At 38.7% G+C, this 19,372-nt stretch overlaps 1 protein-coding gene across 5 annotated transcripts in view; it reads right to left on the bottom strand.

Moving 5' to 3' along the window:
• LOC134532055 (probable multidrug resistance-associated protein lethal(2)03659) overlaps positions 1 to 16,517 on the bottom strand; it is a 37,626-nt gene extending 21,109 nt beyond the window's left edge. For 2 of the 5 annotated variants that reach the window (XM_063368228.1, XM_063368231.1), the window contains exons 1-12: positions 15,913 to 16,509; positions 13,712 to 13,858; positions 10,652 to 10,762; positions 8,876 to 8,998; positions 7,588 to 7,792; positions 6,599 to 6,878; positions 5,527 to 5,683; positions 4,717 to 4,855; positions 3,432 to 3,542; positions 3,062 to 3,343; positions 2,696 to 2,982; positions 897 to 1,080 (exon numbers count right to left, since the gene is read on the bottom strand). In XM_063368228.1, coding sequence (XP_063224298.1) covers positions 897 to 1,080; positions 2,696 to 2,982; positions 3,062 to 3,343; positions 3,432 to 3,542; positions 4,717 to 4,855; positions 5,527 to 5,683; positions 6,599 to 6,878; positions 7,588 to 7,792; positions 8,876 to 8,998; positions 10,652 to 10,762; positions 13,712 to 13,788 — 1,956 coding nt within the window. In that variant the 5' untranslated portion in view covers positions 13,789 to 13,858; positions 15,913 to 16,509. Of the gene's footprint in view, positions 1 to 896; positions 1,081 to 2,695; positions 2,983 to 3,061; positions 3,344 to 3,431; positions 3,543 to 4,716; positions 4,856 to 5,526; positions 5,684 to 6,598; positions 6,879 to 7,587; positions 7,793 to 8,875; positions 8,999 to 10,651; positions 10,763 to 13,711; positions 13,859 to 14,186; positions 14,344 to 15,912 lie in introns of those variants that run through there. The other 3 variants (XM_063368232.1, XM_063368230.1, XM_063368229.1) reach the window with 3 other exon arrangements.
• Between the last annotated feature and the right edge of the window lie 2,855 nt (positions 16,518 to 19,372).

Raw genomic sequence — 19,372 nt, 5'->3', positions numbered from 1 at the left:
TTAAGAGCCCAATTTGATACAATTGTGTCACCGAGTTTACCCCAAGTTTAGTACCTGTTACGTCTGTGAGAAGATGATAAATACTGAGCATGCATGAAATAATAAACGTTAGATACATGACCTTTTAACCAACAAGCACCCTGTTTTGAATTCAAACAATTTTAATAGATTTTGTGTTGGCACTTTTACTACACTTCGATGTTAAAGCATAATATTTGCGCATCAAACTTTGGTACTATGACTGTAGACATTTTACAACGTAATTGGTTAAGCAAGAAACCCACTGTCCTACATCATACTTTTAAAATTTTTTTATTAATTATTTGTAATTTAATATATAGTAATATTTAACACATAATTTTTAAATATTTTCAAAGTATTCCAAGTTACATCTTGTTTGCAAGATTTACAAGATGCATAATTTTTAAGAGCTTAATAAATTTTTGGCATGATAAACTTTTAATGTAATACTATCTAGATTTTTCTCGAATATTTTTTTTTTGTTATTTGCAAGTAATTTGGTATCTACAGTGAAACCTCATTATGTATAAAGTACCTACTATCTCACTTTATGGTAAATGTTTTCAGGACCCAACAAGTTGTTTTACATTTAATAACAGTTCAGTATGAAGTACTTTCATTATTAAGTACCAAAAAGGTTGGTTTTTTTCAAGTACATTACGATGAAATTTCACTTGGTATAATAAAACATGTTACGCATCCTATTACAAATTAAGTTTAAATAATTTTACCATAGCAGGTGTCTTTTAAAGTTGTGAACATAAACATAAGCACAACAGCCAGATTGTTTGGTTCCGTCGTCGAGGCACGAGTTGACGTCTGTCACTCGCGCGCAAGCCAAGATCTGCCCACGTCGTCGCCACGGCGCGACCCACCTCGTTCAGGATGACGATGTGGTCGACGTGGCTGAGGAACTGCAGCTGGTGGGTGACGAGGACGCGAGTCTTGTCCTTCAGGAAGCTGCAGATGCAGCTCACGAACAGGTGTCTGCCCACGTTGGCATCCACGGCCGACAGAGGGTCGTCCAGGATGTATACGTCCGCCGGCTTGTACACGGCCCTGCGACGCGGGTAAAATCTGTTATTTCACGAAGTCAGAACAGCCGAGCGTCCTGAATTGCGTAACATTAAAAGATGTAAAAAGAATACACACACATGAGAGAGTCAAGAAACTGCAGTTACAAAAATTTTGTTCTGTACAATACTGACTAGTTTACACCCAAAAATGTTTCACACAATTCTGTAATCACAAAAAATTTTTAACATAGTAACACGGACAAATTTTTTGAAGGGAAACTTCTTTGGGCGCAATGACAGTAAAATTTCTAGGCCGATTTAATGCAGCGTTTTTCATTGAACAGTGTTGTAAAATATTTCTGATGCAAAATGGACAGAGAGATGTAAAGAGAGCACTATGGTATATAAGTTTCTGGGCTCGTTTTTTGTTCTCCTCTTTGCGCGATGATACGTCCTCCACACAAAGAAAAAAAACCCAAGAGAGATAGATGAAAGAAAGAATAAGACAAATAGTGTGAGCATGCACTTGTTTCAGAAAATAGATACAGGTATCCTATACAGTCAGCTGTGAGTTCCTTGAATTGTTATATTTGCTACCTGCGTGCTCGCGTTCCTTCTTGTTAAACCAGCAGTGTAGAGAGTGCTGTTGAGACAGTCCCTGCATTTCCTGCATAGATAGAGCTACCTTTATACATTTCATATTCGTTCAGAGATTTGGCATGTTCCAAATGGCAGAAAAGTTTGAAGAAACAGTAACACACACAGTTTTTCTTTACAGTGTATTTCAACAGTGAGTATATTTATTGTTAAATAATCACTATTGAGTATTGACTGATCAATACTTATTGATATCCTTAACAGTTATTTTAAAGTGATATTATGTTAATTAATGTTAATTCATTTATGTTTATTTTAATAAATTTTTTCTAATAAAAATAAGGTTAAGATTCTTAAATACTTGAAAAGAAAAAAAAGCCAATGACACCGTGCTGTTTATCTTGTTTCTAATCATTGTGTAAAATGGCACTTCGATAATTTAAGTTGTTTACCAATAATTAACAGTTTAATGATTTGGTTATGTTAGGTTGGTGACATTTAAAATATTAATGATTTGTGTAAATGCTTGGTTATGTTAGGTTAGCTATGCTTAAAATATGCTTAAAATATGCTTAAAATAAAACATATGAAAGGCAGCTTACATATGTTTCATATTTTAATTACCATAAAGTTATAATATCAACATTAGTATAAATATCAAGGAAATTATTTTAAAAAAATATCTGATATTTTGGCTGTAATGTTTTCATTTTGATCTTTTAAATACTTTCCTTAAATAAAATTAATACTTTAAGTTTTTTATAAAATTGTTTTCTTTCTCCCTTTCTCTCTCTTTCTATTCCATTTTACCCCTTACAATACACATTTGAGTCGAGGTATGAATTACTAAAGATGTTTCACTTCTATCACGTGTATTGAGTTACATATATACTTTTTTTTTTAAAATGAAATCTTATTATTAATGTTTACCACAACCTTGGAGGTTTCAATGAAAATTGAACTATGTCTAGTCTAGCACAAATTATCAAAAAAAGATAAGCATATATCCATCACTATTACGTAGTTAAAGCAATCTCGAAACCAGTGTCAACTGCGCTGACCTGGCTAGGTTGATGCGCGCCCTCTGGCCTCCGCTGAGGGACACACCCCTCTCCCCCACCACCGTCCTGTCGCCGTACGGCAGCAGCTCAAAGTCCCTGGCGAGGGCGCAGGCCTTCACCACCTGCTGGTACCGCCTCCTGTCGTACGGCTCCCCGAACAGTATGTTGTTGCGCACGGAGCTGGCGAACAGCCACGGCTCCTGCGAGGCGTACGAGATCCTGCCCTTCACCGCGATGGAGCCGCCGGTTAGAGGCAGCTCCCGCAGCAGCATCAGCAGCAGCGAGGTCTGCGCAGGGGAACAGGGCGCTCACCACGGGCTCTCCCGGCCCCGGGGCGAGCAGGGCGGACCTCGGGGTGGGCCTCACCTTGCCGGAGCCCACCGGGCCTATCACCGCGAGCAGCTGGCCCGTCGACACCTTCAGCGTGACGTCGCTCAGCGTGTTCTCGCTGGACTCGGGCGTCCACTTGGCCGTCGCTCCGGACATCACGATGCCGAGCTCACTGCGCGAACCGTCCGTACTTTTGTCCTCGGCTTTGAACTGCGACACCAGGTTCTGAGACTTGTCCGCCAGAGCAACCGACCCGTACCAGCTGTCCTTGGTGTTCTGTCGGTCAGGAGTGTTCAGTTCCTCGTAAAGAAGAAATTTCTGAAATGAGCCACAAACATAAAACCAAGAGGATCATATTTTTTTTTAACTTCATGGTGTTGATATTTTACTAGCCTGTGGTACGTACTTCGATACGCTTGATGGAGACCAGTGTTTCTGCTGCGGTAAATATTCCTCGAGGCAAGAAGTCTGTCATGGAATTTCTAATAATGTTGAAAAATGACGACACCACAAAGACCTGAAAAAAAAAAAATATTTTATAACAGTCAACATTCACCCGGAAAGCAACATTTATGATCATAAGTACCAAGTACACAAATCCATCCATGTGTTGCTACAAATACTATAATAAAATTATTAAATAATAATTAAATTAACAGTTGAATGATAATCTTGAGTCCAAAGTCTGCCACGCAGCACTGTGTATTATGTAAATACCTACTTAAAACATCTAATTCCCCAATTTTAACATTCAACTTTCAGAAATAAATCTGTCATTTATTTTATAGATTTTCCTTACACGACTGTATAAGTCAACCTTAAATTATAGATAATTATTTTTTTAATTCATTAAAAAAAAATTGGATGTGTCTTATAACCAATGGCCCAATGGCATATTTGATTAGGATTAATACTATAAATATAACTGTGTACTACAGAAATGGTTGTGGTTTATAAAAAAATTGCAGCAGTAATTAAAATTAACTGCATGCATTTTACATGAAAATTGGTTATTTAAAATGTTAATGTGGTTTAATATAACCGTTAGAAATATTAAAAGGATATTTCATAAACAAAAATTGGTTCACCTATCTCTATTACCCTGTTCCATACTCATTTAGTTGTCATGTAAGCAAGTAATGGATTATTTGAAAATATTATCAATAGCCCTGTTTATAACTCATATGTCATATCCAACATTTTTTACAGCCCATTTTTCAAGTTTGAAACAACATCAATCAGAATTTTAAGTTATTTAGCAACACAAACCATGAAAGTATAAGCGTGCCTAATACTTTAAACATCCACCACAAAAACCAAATCAAGTGTAAAATTGTAATCATCTTTTCTAAAAGATTTATAAACGACTACAATAAAGGTGACCACCCTAAAATTAAATACTGAAAGATGGAAAATAATAATTTTTTTCTTCAATACAAAGCCTACCTTTAAACATACGAGTTTGTGGCTTGGTGTATTATTTCAAGGTTGGTAATAGCATGAAGACTAACTTCAAATATGAGCTTTGTAGTCCTAATTTAGTGTTAGTATCTTGAACAGAGTCATGAACAAAGCTAGGATACAAGCAGTAGCCACTGTTGTGAATTTAACTGGTGTGGCAGCTAGTTTTGCTTCTGTTTGCTGTACGAACACAGCCACAGGAAAACAACCGCATCCAAAAAAAATACTACCTTTTCAGCCGTCACAACGTTTCCCATCATGACGAAGCAGAAGATTGTGATGAAAAGTGTCAGTCGAGTGGTGAACTTCTCGAAGGAGAGCATGATCGCCCTCAGATATGACGCCAGCCTTATCTCCCGAATCTCGTTCCTGCAGCAAGAATAAAAACTTTTCATTCCTCTATTCGGTGCAATCTCTGCCATATTTAATTTACTAGCACTCAGTCACCAACTAGCTCATAAGATTGCCTCGTTTTAAACTTTAAATGTTTCCTGTACAACATTATTGATTAGCCTGTGTGCAAAGCTTCCACTAAGTGAACCAATTGAAGCTCTTTTTAATATTCTATTTGATTTCACCATGTTTATTTAAGCTTCGGTTGTGATGCAAAGCTTCATGTCTGATGTAAATTCATCCTTTTTGCAAAACTTTACTAATTAACTTTATTAATTTTTGTGTTTGTATACGTTTTGCTTCAATAGAGTTGGGTCAAAAGGTGGCACTCCATTTGCTTTTATGAATGCTCAATATTAAGATTATGCATGGTTATTTTATTATTTATATTAAATTATGTTAGACATAGGGCCCAATTGGTTAATAACATAGTCAGTTCAAACATAACAGACGTTTAACAATTTTTTTTTTTAACTTTTATCCTGTCGTTTATAAAATAAGTGTACTACAGCTTTGCCGAGAAAAATATTTGCAATTCGATTTGACTTGCGAATATTTTATTAATTTGATTTGATATTCGCTTATCATCGAAAAACTACTAGTAATTGCACAGGCCTATTTTTGCAGAGAGCGAAGGAGATACTCACCGCCGAGAGTGAGCTACGAGCTTGGAGAAGAGGAGCTCCCAGGTGTACAGCTTGATCACTTGTATGCCCGAGATGAGCTCGTTCATGAGTCGAACACGCTCGTCCGTCCTCACGGCACAGCGCAGACGCAGTCCGGCTATCTTCTTTCCGATGAAAGCTTTCCAAAATTGTCAACGTAAAAGTTGCTTTTAAAAATACACCTAGCTTATTACCAAATATTATCCTAAATCCATCTTTTAGACATATCACAATATGTACGTCATAAAATCATAAATAATGTTTTTTTGAGATCACTGACATCAACAGTATCATTATTTGATCCCAAAAAGAAAAATAAATCATAAAAAAAATTTCACGCCAGGTACAGTGCTAAAACTCATTAAAACAATTTTTTTAATGTAACCTATTACAATACAATAATCTTTCGTCACATGCAGACAGAATTGGTTCCCGGAATAAATATTCTAGGGAAGTTAAAGAAGCACTAAGATTCAGAAGAAACTAACCCGAAAATATTACAAGTGTTATTGTTACTACCATAAAAACATTTATTTTATTCATAGATACACAAGTAAATATGCTGTACATAGTACAATGATCTACTGAATATTAATGTTTGACTATAGCACTAGAAAGAATCAATTCAGGATGGACCTGTGATTAAATTTCTACAATTTTTTTTTTTTTTTTTTTTTTAATTTTCAAGATAACTGACAGTTAAGAATAATAATACAGAAAATAATTTAAGAAGTATTATATTATTAAAATATTATATTATGATTACAATTAATTTTCATATATTATATTATTATTCAAAAAGAACTACAAATATTTAAACTTTTGGTTCCATAATTTTTTTGAGTTATTTGATTCTACTGTTCTACACTATTAAATTTTCTGTCATGCTGTAATATTTTATGTGTACTTCAACTGTTTTTAGTGTAACATTCTGTTTTGTACACATACGGTATGGACTCCCCTAATATCCAGGGCATTATTGCCTTTTGGAGTGTCTGATCAAGTGGCAATGCTGTCTCCACACTCACGTGTTAACCAATGCAGACAGTGGTACCTTGAAGGGGCATGAAGCTGAGGGTCGCCACCACGCCGATGACCGTGGACACGCCCATGGCCTCCCACATGAAGTAGGTGACGATGGCGGCTTGCAGCGGGCCCAGCACGAAGTACGGCACGTAGATGAGGCACACGTCGAAGCGACTCACGTCGTTGGACAGCAGGTTCACCACCTGTCCCACCGTCGTCTCCCCCAGCGAGGTCTGGGTCAGGCGCAGCGCCTGCGGAGACACCGTTCCCCACGACGTGCTCCGAACAGGGGATGATTTACCTGTGATCTGCACGGATCACTTTACGATATCTTCGGGATCGGTAGGTGCCAGACACTCCCAGCATGTGTTCAACCATTCATCTCCAATTTTATATTTTATGTAAATAAAATAAAATAACCCCAACCACGTGCGTCTACAATAAAATATCAACTACCTACTTAAAATTTATTTCAAATATAATAGTTTCTAACTAAAGTATTTGATAGTTTATGATTAAAAATTAATGTAATAAAGCTTAGTGAAGAACAGCTCACAGCATCCCGGTGGAACTCATGTTTGGGACGATATAAACAACACCCACGTACAAAGTGAGTTCTGACGCAGACACACAAGCTATAGGGGATGATTTGGCTTGCTAATCCTTGCATCAATGACTTAACACAGCTAAAATGTTTGAGAGTGAAAACCCTTGCCTAACATGAAACAATTAAATTCTGAGAGCTCTCACTCTCATTACACTTTAAACTAAAAAAATTCTGTATCCTTATTAAATGAAAATATTTTTCTGCTGCATAATAATCCTTATAAAATAAAACAAAAGTGGCTAATTTACTAGGATTGTCTTATTCTGTCTTTGATCGTTTTTTTCTTTTTCTTTTCTTTAAAATCCTGGATGGGAGGGGGGTCCGGACCCGACGTACCCCCTCCCCACCCAGACTACGTGCTTGCTGGTCGAATGAATGGAATAAACGCACGCCTGTCCAGAGGTGTTTACCTTCCTATATATCAGCGAGCAGACTCCGACCCGCATCTTCATGCCCATGTGCAGGATGACCATCATGTTGGACTGCCTGACCAGCACGGAGAGCGCGTTGCACCCCAGCAAGCCGAGGACGCTCAGGTACGCCGTCCCGAGACTCACCCCGCTGCCCGGCTCGAAGTGCCGGATCAGGCTCCCCAGGAACATGGGCTGAGCCACCCTGCAACACGACGCACCGGCCTAGTGGTTCCACATTCCCATCAAAATGAAGAATAAATGCACATGAAAATACATTTTACTGTTATCCAGTTATGTACCATACATAATCACATAAGCACGTAAACGTTTTTTTTTTTTTTTTAAATTATAATTTTCTGGTAAAACAATTATTTTTCTATTTCTTTTAAGCATCAAATAATAATAAAATAAATTCAACATTCTAAACTGTAAATACGCCTATGTTACTTTGTTGTTTTCTCGCTTGCAGCGCCACCTATGCAAAATGGTTACTCCTCAGCGTAAAGCATTTTATGTTCTCCAATTTGTTAAAAGTGAATCTGTAATTTCAGTTCAACGTGTTTTTTTTGTTTTGTTTTTTTAATTTTAATTGTCATCCTCTATGTGGCAAAAACATCTGCCAATGGTCGCGATGACAAAGTCCTTTTTTCGCTGGGCACCACGTTGACCTGAAATAACGTCATGCAATATTTTCCTTTGGGGCTTTATAAAAGATTGTGTCTATTTTCTGCCGCTACCTAATGATTTTCCAAAGTTGAGACACAGAATTGCAGACACAGAATAAGTTTTAACACAGGTTAAACAAGGTGTGGGAAGAATTTGACTTTAGGTTGGATGTGTGCCATATATATGAAGGTGCACATATTGAACATTTGTAAATAAAAAAAAACTAGGATACTTTACATTCAACATAATGTATGATTTGTTGTCAATAGCCTAAATTAAAATGTTATAACACATCAGTGAAACTGGGACACATTCTTTTATGACTATTCAATATTACTGCGCTGCCTGTGTTCTTAATTCACTTAGAGTTCATTGTTACTGTCAGTTTCTATCACTGCCAAGTTTTCTATGGTTACATTTTACAATTTCCAACTTGGTATGTATTCCCGTTAAACATTTATTCAAGTTCGATAATCCAGCATAGCCATCGTCCTGAAGAGGCAAGGATTCAAGACCTTTCACTTCAGCTGGGAATTTCTTTAAGTTAGTCATGTTTTACTTTCCTGAAGATCAAGCTGAGAGACCGGAGAGCAGCGAGGCGAGCGGGAACACGTCGCACCTGAACACCAGCTCCAGGACCACGACGGGGATGCTGTAGGCCAGGTACTGCCCCAGGAAGTGTCCCGCGATCACTCGCAGCAGGCCGGGTCTCTTCCCGCGGGCCAGCTCCCGCCTCCAAGCCCTGACGCACCACACACGCGGCGCTCACTACAGCAGCACCGTCGCCAGCCTGGCGGCCCCAGTGGCGTAGCCAGGATTTGTGTATGGGGGGTGTTAAGGAGCATGGCCCCCCCGGGAAAATTTGGATTTTAAGGTGTAAAATAGTGCTATTTTAGCAGTTTTCGGTACTTAAATTTAAATATTGTAATGGTAAAAATTTTATTAATTTTAATATGAAATTTGTTTGAGTGATGAATAAGAAATTAATTAAAGATTTGGTGCTAGGGGGGGGGGGGGTTTGAACCCCTAAACCCCCCCCCCCCCCCGGCTGCGCCCCTGGGCGGCCCCACCACCATGACCCCTCCCTCGTGAGCAAGGCGTCCCCCCCCCCCCCCCCCCCCCCCGGTGGCCTCACGGACACACTCCTGCTGCCGACACTGGGACCACTCCATCAAGATTCAGATATCATCCAGACAAATATGTGAATTATTTCATTAAATTGATACAAAACCAACACACACATAAATAATAGTTTCTTACCGACAGGGACATGCTTTTACGTTTTAATTTTTAAATCAATTTCAAATGTAAAGCAGGATTTTTCAGTGCTTATTTTTTTTATACATTGTCTTTACTCATAAAAAAAAGTGTAATATTCAACAATAATGAAACTAAAATACTTCTTAAAACTTATTTTGACTAACACTATTTCACTTATACAGTAAAATCATTAGTAATAAGCATGTCTATAACAGAATTACAAACTTATGAATAAAAAATAAATAAATCTGCAAACTTTTGTGTGTTTGAAAAAAGAGTCTGCATCGTCAATTTTAAAACGTATTACTAAAAAACTAATAAGCAAGCTCAAACAAAGTAATATCAAAATTTTTCCAAACACTTTAGTTCATACATTTTGGTACAACATTCATGCTAAATAATTTACACTGAACAAATTCACTATGATAAAAATAAAGAATTTTTAAAAGTGAGTACCCTTGTAAAATATAAAAAAAAAAAAAAATAGGAAATTTACAGGTAAATATCTTGCAGAGTAAACTGTACAAGCTCAACACATTCTTGGATGGAAATAATCCTTAAATTTTAGATGACTTGCCTTCATTCATGCCTTGCTTGTGTTTCTACTGAGGACTGTCAGTTATCAAAGCACTTATCCTCAGAAACAGCGACAGTACATTACACAAGATGCACGTTTAGGTTTAGTTAATGTATGGCTTTTAGAAGCACTACATATTCATTATATATATTAATAAAAAAAAATTATATTTTGGAGATTGTTTCTAAATGATACCTTGACTTAAATAAAAGGCCACAATAATCACTGATAATTATCTACCAGTGAACAAAATTAGTAACTTCATTTAAAAAAAAAATGGGCAATACATTTTTGTGTACAATTTCAGGCAACATTTCCTTAGGCCTACAAAAACTTAAATAGTGATCAAATATTATATACTTCTTCATGCTTGGTACTTGATACAAGCCAAGAAAATCTGTTTCGATATGTTTCGCTACACAGTACGCTCATGTTATTTCAGTCAATGAGGTAGGTCATGAGACAAGTGAACGTCTGGGCCATGGTCGAGTGGCTGATGCCAGCCCGAGATGATTGGCGGTCGGAGCTTGCAGCATCTGCAAGCCTTGTGAGGCTCACCTCTGGAAACAGTCGCCCAGGTAGTCGGACCTGTGTTCCTCCAGCGGCTGGAACAAGTCTTCAACCTCCAGCTCCTTCTTCAAGCCCCTCCTGAATATCTTCAGCACCCAGCTGCAACAGAGCACTCGTGCCTGTGTCGCGGCAATCTTCATCACCACCAAAACTGCTTCTCTCTGCTTCAAAACAATACACTTAATGCATGGTACGTAGGTTTACAATGTGTGGATGATCTTCAGCCAAAAAGACAGATATTTTCCAATTCGCAATGGAATCATTATGTGAAAAACTCTTTCCTGTTCATCCATCACATTGGGGGTGCATGTCTCATCGACAATCGTGCCGTTAGAAAATGACAAAAACGAGTGAAACGCAGGGAAGTTTAGGGAGGAATCAGTCCTTGGCCTACGACAAGAAGCCACCCCTGCAATAGGCTAGAATCCAGGCGAAAACCAAAATCGGGACGGCTGGAACAGGACTCGAACCCAGGTCTTCCCGAATGCAAGGGCAAGCTTTACAATAGCGCCACCTTGTTCAGTGCGTTGAACTAAGCTTTTAGTGGCAGCGACTCTGCAACTCTTCCTTAAATAGCTAAAGCAAAAACAAGAACTGAAATTGGTTAGATAGTTCGAAGTTATACAGAGTGTGTAGACCCTGATCCCCTCTGCAGTCTAAGCTAAAGGTAAACCACATATAGACATTGCATTTATTGACCCCCTGTGTAAGGCACACTACTCTGGAACTCTAAAATAGCAATTTTAAAACATCTTAAAAGAAAGAGATTTTAAGGCTGTAAGAAAAAGATTGTTACATTAATTTTAGTACTATATTTGTTCTGGTAAGTTTCTTTTTCTTGTTAATGAGATTTTGCAGCGCCTTTGTAAAAGGATTTATGATTGGTAAAGTTGGCACTTGTTTTAATTATAATGTTAGGTATTTTATAATTTTTAATCATTTAATTTTTTACATCTGTCTTAATTTTAATAGGTTTACTTGTGTAAAAGCTTACGTTAAAGTATAACGAGGAAAGGACTTGACAGTTTAAAAGACTTTACCCTGATTGCCTTGACGTCCGCGAGAGGCGGGGAGTGGAGGGGAGGTGTGAAAGGGGAGTGTGTCTGGCCGTGCGCGCCAGCAGGGTGTACGTTCTGCCCTGGACACCCGCAGGGTGGCATCGTTTAGAAAAACAAATTTTCGGCAGTGAAATGGATGCGTCGTGTGGACGACGTTTCAGCGAGTTACCGAGGTATGGTGCTGAAAAATTTCTGGCCTCTTTGAAATGAAGTTTTGTGAGAACTCATTTCAATTTCACGTTGGCAAGAGCTAGTTTTTGCAGGGCGAAAACAGACTTATGGCAATAAAGTCTGGTTCGCCTTGGATTTACAATCGTCGAAAAACAAAGTATGTGACATTATCCAGCTTTGTTCAACACTGCCGCACCTACGTCAATGCAGTACTACCGTGTGCTACTCATTAGACTGCCAGTGACACTACTGTGCCGACGTCGAGAAGAAAGTTTGACGAGCGTGGACTTCTGAAGTACAAGCAAATTTCTTCATGCCTGAAAAACTTAAATACTTACAGGGAAGATCTTAATAAACTTTGCGAATAACCCTCCTCCGTGCCAGACATCACCAAAAATTGATTGGACTTTATTACCCGTTAAAGCACTAAGAATGGAAACCCGGGTCAGATATTCTTTGATAAATTTTTTAATAGAGTTTTGGTAAGAATATTTATAGTGTTTGCATATTACGTAAGCCATTTGGCTACATCGAGTACTCGAAACTGTGTATTATGGCTCTTAGCACATCATTATGATTTTGAAGCAGTTTAATATTTTTTTTTAAGTTGGCCAATTGATGTTAGAGTCATCATGGTATTATTTATAATTATGGTATTTTAACTATGTTTTATTATTTGTTGTAATTGCTTCACTGGCATGTTTGATCTTTGCTATATTCTCTGATGATAACTTTTTTGAGAGCATTAAAATTTACTGTCTAAATACAATAAAGCTTAACCTCGTTTGCCTTCTTCGAAAACCTTTTCGGCCTAATTAATATATGTTTGGATTTGAGGGCATTACGTGATAGGAACAACTACTGTAGGATTAATTGTGTGTTGCATAACTGGCACATTTTCATTTTGGAATTCTCGGAAATATTTAATGCTGCTCCCAGCCAGGTGTCCAAATTGCTGTGTTTCACTCCGTAGGTAAGAGGGGAGCACATTACACTATCCCATTGAGAAAATGTACTTCAACATTCTTATACAGTCACTATGACAAGATGAAAACAGTGGCCGGGTTTTAACATGGGTGAAAGGGGTCATTTTACCGTCTAGCAACACCATTAAAAGACCTAACTTTATTATTATTCCCTGAATTTTATGCAATTACATACGGTGAAAAGTATTCAATCCAACACATTCCCAACCAACCAAGGCTGTAGCACATTAGTGATTTCGCCTGATTACTGAACATCAAAATAGTACTAACGGGAATACTAAATGTGAAAATGTTAAATTTTTCCCGCTAGAAAACATGAAACACTATACCAGAATGAAAACCGGCAGTAATTATAACCCCTGCATGAACTATAAATGCCAGCAGCACAGTAATGCCACCTGGCGTTAAGGTCAACAACCAGAACGCACCCAAAAAAAATTTTTATTATAATAATTTTTTTTATTTTAGGTAATGGTCTACAGCAACCAGACACAATTCACTTATTCATTTCAGTAACATATTCATCTCAAGAATTTTTTTTTGCGCGGTACAAATATTTACGGCCATGCCTAACCCAGGACTCCTCGCACCGTGAGCCAGTGTGCATTCGACTATGCAGTGGAGGTCGGCTGCATCCAAACTAACGTGAGTGCGAGCGGCTAGATTTTTGCCCAACCATAGAATGCTGGATTAAAGAACTTTCACTCTATTACTGACACAAAAATATCACACTTTACTTCATATGTTTTTATAAAAAAAATTCCAGAATATAAGCTAAACATCAGCATAAATTTTATCAAATTATAAATTCACTTGTAATGTGTTAGACTCACATTAAAAAGAATGCAGAAAAAGGGTTCGCTGATGCTCTCGGATGAGCTGGTCTGTCTGCCTTCTTGCCAGAATCCATTTCTCATTGCTTGCATGGAATGTTTCTTGCCTCTTGCTCAGAGCATTTATAAAAAAAGGGTTTCTGAAAACTGTGAAAACACAGACAGAAACGCACACTCTTAAGTAATTGTAATTGGGGGGGGGGGGGGGGTCTGGTAAACCAGATGATCAGAATTGTGTAGGTAACAATCTGTTTAGACCTCAAATTTTAAAACTGGAGATGCAATAAAAAAAACACTCCAGTGATGTCTGTAATCCAATATGTTATAGATGGAAGCATTTAACTGTAATCACCTGGCCACAGGCTGAAAGCAGTTGATAATGATGATGATGATCCTACAAGTCTTGCCTTGAGCACATAATTTACACAAGAACTAATCAACTAACAAACAATATAGTTAGTTCTATGTGACTCACCAACTAAACAATTTAAATGAGGTGAACTATTAAAAATGCATGTAGGTATCATATATCATGCTTCTCGTCCAATCACATGAATAAATTAAAACTCTTTTTCTGGCTTGAATTTGAGTATCCAAGCTGCGGTTGTGTTGTAACCACCAGCACAATCAATAGCAGAGATTCATTACAAGTTATAAGGCTGTTATCAGTTAAAATGCATTAAAGTGCTTGGAATGAAGATAGCACCACTCAAACATACAATACAATTTTTTATCATATTTGCAGAGAGCTTATGTAAGCATGCTCAAGGAAAATATTGTTTGTTACATCACAATAGGGACACTACGAATTTGGAACCCTTTTAAACCACAAACTAAACTAAGATTGCAGTCACTGTAGCAAGAATACTTATGAATATGGTTTTACATGGAATTCGTGCAGATATCATTATAAGATTTAAATGGAGTGGCTCTACTGTAATTTATTTCTCGTGGACAAGGTCATTAGAAATGGGTAATACACAGAGGAATTATTTAGGATTGGTCCTAACCAAAACCAATAGTAATGAACCGTCCCAGGGATTGCTTGAAAATGTTTTACGAAACCAAGTAAAACGGACTCATGATGCCCTACTGGGAATAAATTATTTTCTCCAAAACGCAAGTCCGTTGTTTTACTGTGGTTTTTACATATTACTGTATCAGAGCATCACCAACCTCTGTTAAAATAACTGTGTACAAGTCAGACATTTCGCTGCACTTTCTAAGAAAAAAGATTTTATTAATATAAATTAATATAAATTTCTTAGGTGAAAAAAGTTTTAAGAAAACGAGGGTAGTGGCCCGCATTAGAAACTTGCCACCCTTCAAGGACCAAATGCTTAAAGCACTAAACAAGAATTAGCTTATAAGGTAACATCATGAATTCATTCAGGCTAGAGCGATGGACAGAGGTGAGGGGACGTTGCTGAATGTCGGGAAGACGAAGGTGGTTAGGTTCACGAGGAAGAGGACGGTAACGAGGGAGGGGCAGGCAGAATAATATAAGTAGGTACCTGGGGGTGACCCTGCACAATAAGCAGGGCTGGGCAAACAGGTTCAGCGGGTGCTGAGTAGAGGAAGCAGGGCGCTGGGGCTGTTCGGCAGGACCCTGCAGGGAGCAGGTGGGAGGTTGAGGGAGAAGTCACACTCCGTGTAAGTAAGGCCAGTGATGGAATAGTCGGCTTTGATCTGGGATGGATACCTAGTGACTGAGGTAAGGGAGCTGGAGAAGGTGCAGCGTAGAGCAGCGAGGTGTGACATGGTATGTTGAGAAGAAGGTAAGGGCAAGAGGGTGCCTTCCATGGTCCATCTGAAATAATTAAGGAGTTGAGTTAGGAAGCATTACAGGGGTGGAGGGTGGAAAGGTTAATCAGGGTGTTTGATGTGATGATGAGGGGAGCTGGGGAAAGCTGGGATCTAGGGTGCACAGAGATGTGTAGATGACAGAGAGATTACAGGTGAAAGCTCCGGAGGGAATGGAGGTAAACAAACACCTTCCTAGTGAGGACAGAGAGCAAGTGGAATGGGTTGGAAGAAAGAATGATTTAAGGCAAGACCTCAGAAGACTAAACGGGAGAGAAAAGAATGTAACGTGAGGACTCCTTTCCCCCTAATGGAAGCCCAACTAGTGTAAAGAATCAATCAAATGAAGCATCCCATGCACATTAAAGAAAATGTCTTATGACATTTTTGAAACTAACCTTGTTGCGGACAACTATTAATAGTTGGGCAACGTTGAAGAAATTAGAGACAGGGATATGCAACAAAAATTTATTAGGGATACATACAAAATAACAATATAACAATCAATGGCTAATGCTTCAATGCGGTAGCCTTAAACTCACGAAGTTTCGGTTCCCCCTCCCTCTATTTAGCGGTTCCCTACCACGTTCGTGCAACTTCGGATTTCTCTCAAAAATTGAAATTAAAAAAATTGAAGGGTTAGGTTAGGTTACGTTAGTCACAACATGCTTGAAACTTCTGCTTTAGCGGCTGAAATGGCGTTAATACCAAAACACAAAACTTCGGAAATCTTCGGAAATTCTTGCAGGGAACCGAAACTACGTGAGTTGTAGGCTTCCCGCTTCATTGATTCAGTCAGGCCAAGGACGATATAGAGTCAGGCACTCAGGCCCCCGCAAATTTTTTTATTATTATTATTAATTATGTGGCCTACAGCTTTTCGCCAACAGCTAAAGGGTCATCATATTCAGTGTGTATCTCAATTTCAAATCGTTATCAAATATCAGAATATATATGGTACACCCATGCCTTACCCGGGACTCGAACCCAGGACCTCTCGCACCGTAATCATAGATAAAGATTATACTGTATAACCTACATTAATGTTTTTGTACAAGAAAATAATCGATAAGATGGGCGCTATCTTGTGCTATAGAACATTCCAAAAACATCAGTCGTAACATGTGCAGCCAGTAACTACTGCACAACCTGAAAACATTAACTAAAATAAGTTGACGTCGTCCCAAGTGCTCCTCCGGCTCGCTGAGGCCATTATTGCCCGTCGCTGCTTCAGGCTTGCGTGTGCGCCGGCGCCCGTGCGCAAAAGTGTAACAGGTTTTGTTTATGTAATTATGTAAGGGTGTGAATATCTATTTGTCTTGTTGTGTTGATATTGTGTTGAGTTCAAAACGGATAAAATGTGTTTCCCGGGCGACTGAGTCGCGTCTCCCCGCCTGTGACCATGTGGCTCCACGCACTCGCACACGAAGGAAAGAGGGGAGATTCATGTGCACGCGGCAAGGGGGGAGGCCGCTGAGACGTCGCGGAGCGTGGGTGGAGGCAGTCGCGGAAGTGGCATGAGAGAGCGCGGTCGCGAAGGTCACGTCACCGTCAGTCGTTCGCGTCGTCAGTTACGTCACCGTCAATCACGTCACCGGGAGTCACGTCACCGTCGTTCGCGTCGGCAGTTACGTCAGTCTTTCATGTCATCGTCAATCGCGTCACTGCCAGTCACGTCACCGTCATCCACGCCACTGTCAGTCGCGTCACTGTCGTGTCACCGCCAGTCAGGTCACTGGTAGTGTCGTGTCGCGCTCAAGGTGCGTGGAGCCGGGCCTCGCCCTGATGGACTGTCACAGAGGGGAGCCGTGACAGCCCATGTACAGTGTGACGTGTGCATTAAACACACCTTAACGTCAAAACTCTCTTATTCCACCTAAGTTAGGGTAGTTCCCTTGCCACGTGGCACGTACCCTCTCTACCGGAGCAGCTGGGCAGCGACTCCGAACCACAGGAACGGCCCTAACGTCGTCAAAGTATGTTTACCAAAAAATCAATGTATCTGAATATAAGGCAACCCCTTTGTTTTGAATTATAAAATATGGTAAAAAATGTCGTCTTATATTCGGGTAAATACGGTATTAATCATGTAATCACATGCAGTAATGAAATATTTCCTTACTGAGCTGTAGAACACATGTTTCTCTTTGGTTTCAAATACATTTATTAAAATTGTTGTGTGACTTCCTATCATTAACTCACCATCATCTTTTTGGTTATGACGTAAATGGTACTGTACCTCAAGTAATGGACCGCCCTTCAGTACACTAGGTTTAACAAAATGTACAAGAATGTCTCTCAGCAAATTCATTAACAGTTCTCTTAAAATATGTATCTGTGGCGATGCTGCTTGAAGAATTACATTTACTTTCTCAAAATATGGCATAACATGAAGTAGAAAGGCACAAAGAGCTTTGTTCAAATACGAAGACAGAAACAGAAACAATTTTTCTTCCCTACTTAGCATATTTACATTTTGTGCAAGTGCATATGCATACAAAAGAATGAAAGCACATGCATGTGTGCTTTTTGAATGTGTTTGGTTTTAAATTAACTTGTTCTGTGAAACTTCTAATTATAAAAAAAATATTTCTTCCACAATAAAAGAACATGACCTGACTTTCAAACTAATTTAATTTATTACCTACAAAATTAACATCAACTTAAGTCATTTTATGATTTTAAGGAAAACAAAATTTTATATGTAAAAATGTTTGGTTCAAATGTTTCTATTCCATCAAATCCATTCTCATTTACATATCCTTGTGGTTGATTACAGGATAAATTTTTTTTTTAGTAACTATGTCAAAATTTCCATTAAATTGTCATGTCCACCAGTTTGGCCTCGGCTGGTATGATAGCACAAGCCCCAAGTGCGCCACCCATCCTACATAATCTATGGGGAGGAAAGTTAGTTCGCCACCCGCCCCTAGATGGAAGACAAAAGGGAATGTAAATTAAGGAAACTTTGTCTACCTGCCCAGCCTAATTCAGGACAAATATGTAAATACCCAGTGTGGTAACAAGAAGCCTTTAAATTATACAAGTGAATGTAAAGAACATTGTAATTCAAATATGTATGCACAGGAAGGGTACAGATGTGCCTTCCCTGATGAATATGTACATACATTGTATATTTACTCTGGCTGGGCTAAGAAAATATCGCCAGCCAGGCAAGCTCTTCCATTATTCTTTGGTATAATGTTCAGCGACCCCCCCTTGGGGACTAGTGATGGGCAGAACGGTTCCTTTGACCGAACCGGTACTTTCGGATCAGATCCAAGAAAGATTCGTTTAGAACGATTCGTTCATCTCGGTCATTTCGTTCTTTTCTGTGAATAGGATCTGGCTCTTTTATCAGGTGTCGTAACTCGTTCATCCTTTAGAGTTTTGGCTACGTGTTTGCTTCCAGCCTCCCCTCGTTATCGCGTGACCCGATAACGAGAGGAGGCTGGATCGCGTGGGTGGTTATCTTTAGCTACTCTGCATGGGTAAATGAAATTTCAAACGTCTAGTTGTATACTGACTGTTATAAAATTATTGACTGTTGATCGCTGCAAATGCTTCATGCAGTGATTCTATATAATACGGGAGCATTAAATCTAAGAATGTTAGGTACGAAAGTGATCTTTCTTAACTTTAATTTGTAATCGCACTATTATAGCTAGTACTTGAACATTGCTTTTCGTAGCCAGTGAATCACAGTTGCGTATATGAAACAAGATTATTTATATTGTATTACTTTTTAAGTTACAAATATTAATATACAGGCTATTTACACTCTAGAGAGAGTAAAGTGTTTACATGTAGACCAACACATTTAGAGAAAAAAAGACAAAAATTGAATACTACTACTGC

This window comes from Bacillus rossius, chromosome 5, assembly GCF_032445375.1.
Source record: "Bacillus rossius redtenbacheri isolate Brsri chromosome 5, Brsri_v3, whole genome shotgun sequence".
NCBI lineage: Eukaryota > Metazoa > Arthropoda > Insecta > Phasmatodea > Bacillidae > Bacillus > Bacillus rossius.
Note: the sequence above shows the minus strand (reverse complement) of the source record. Positions and strands in the feature narration are given on the sequence as shown.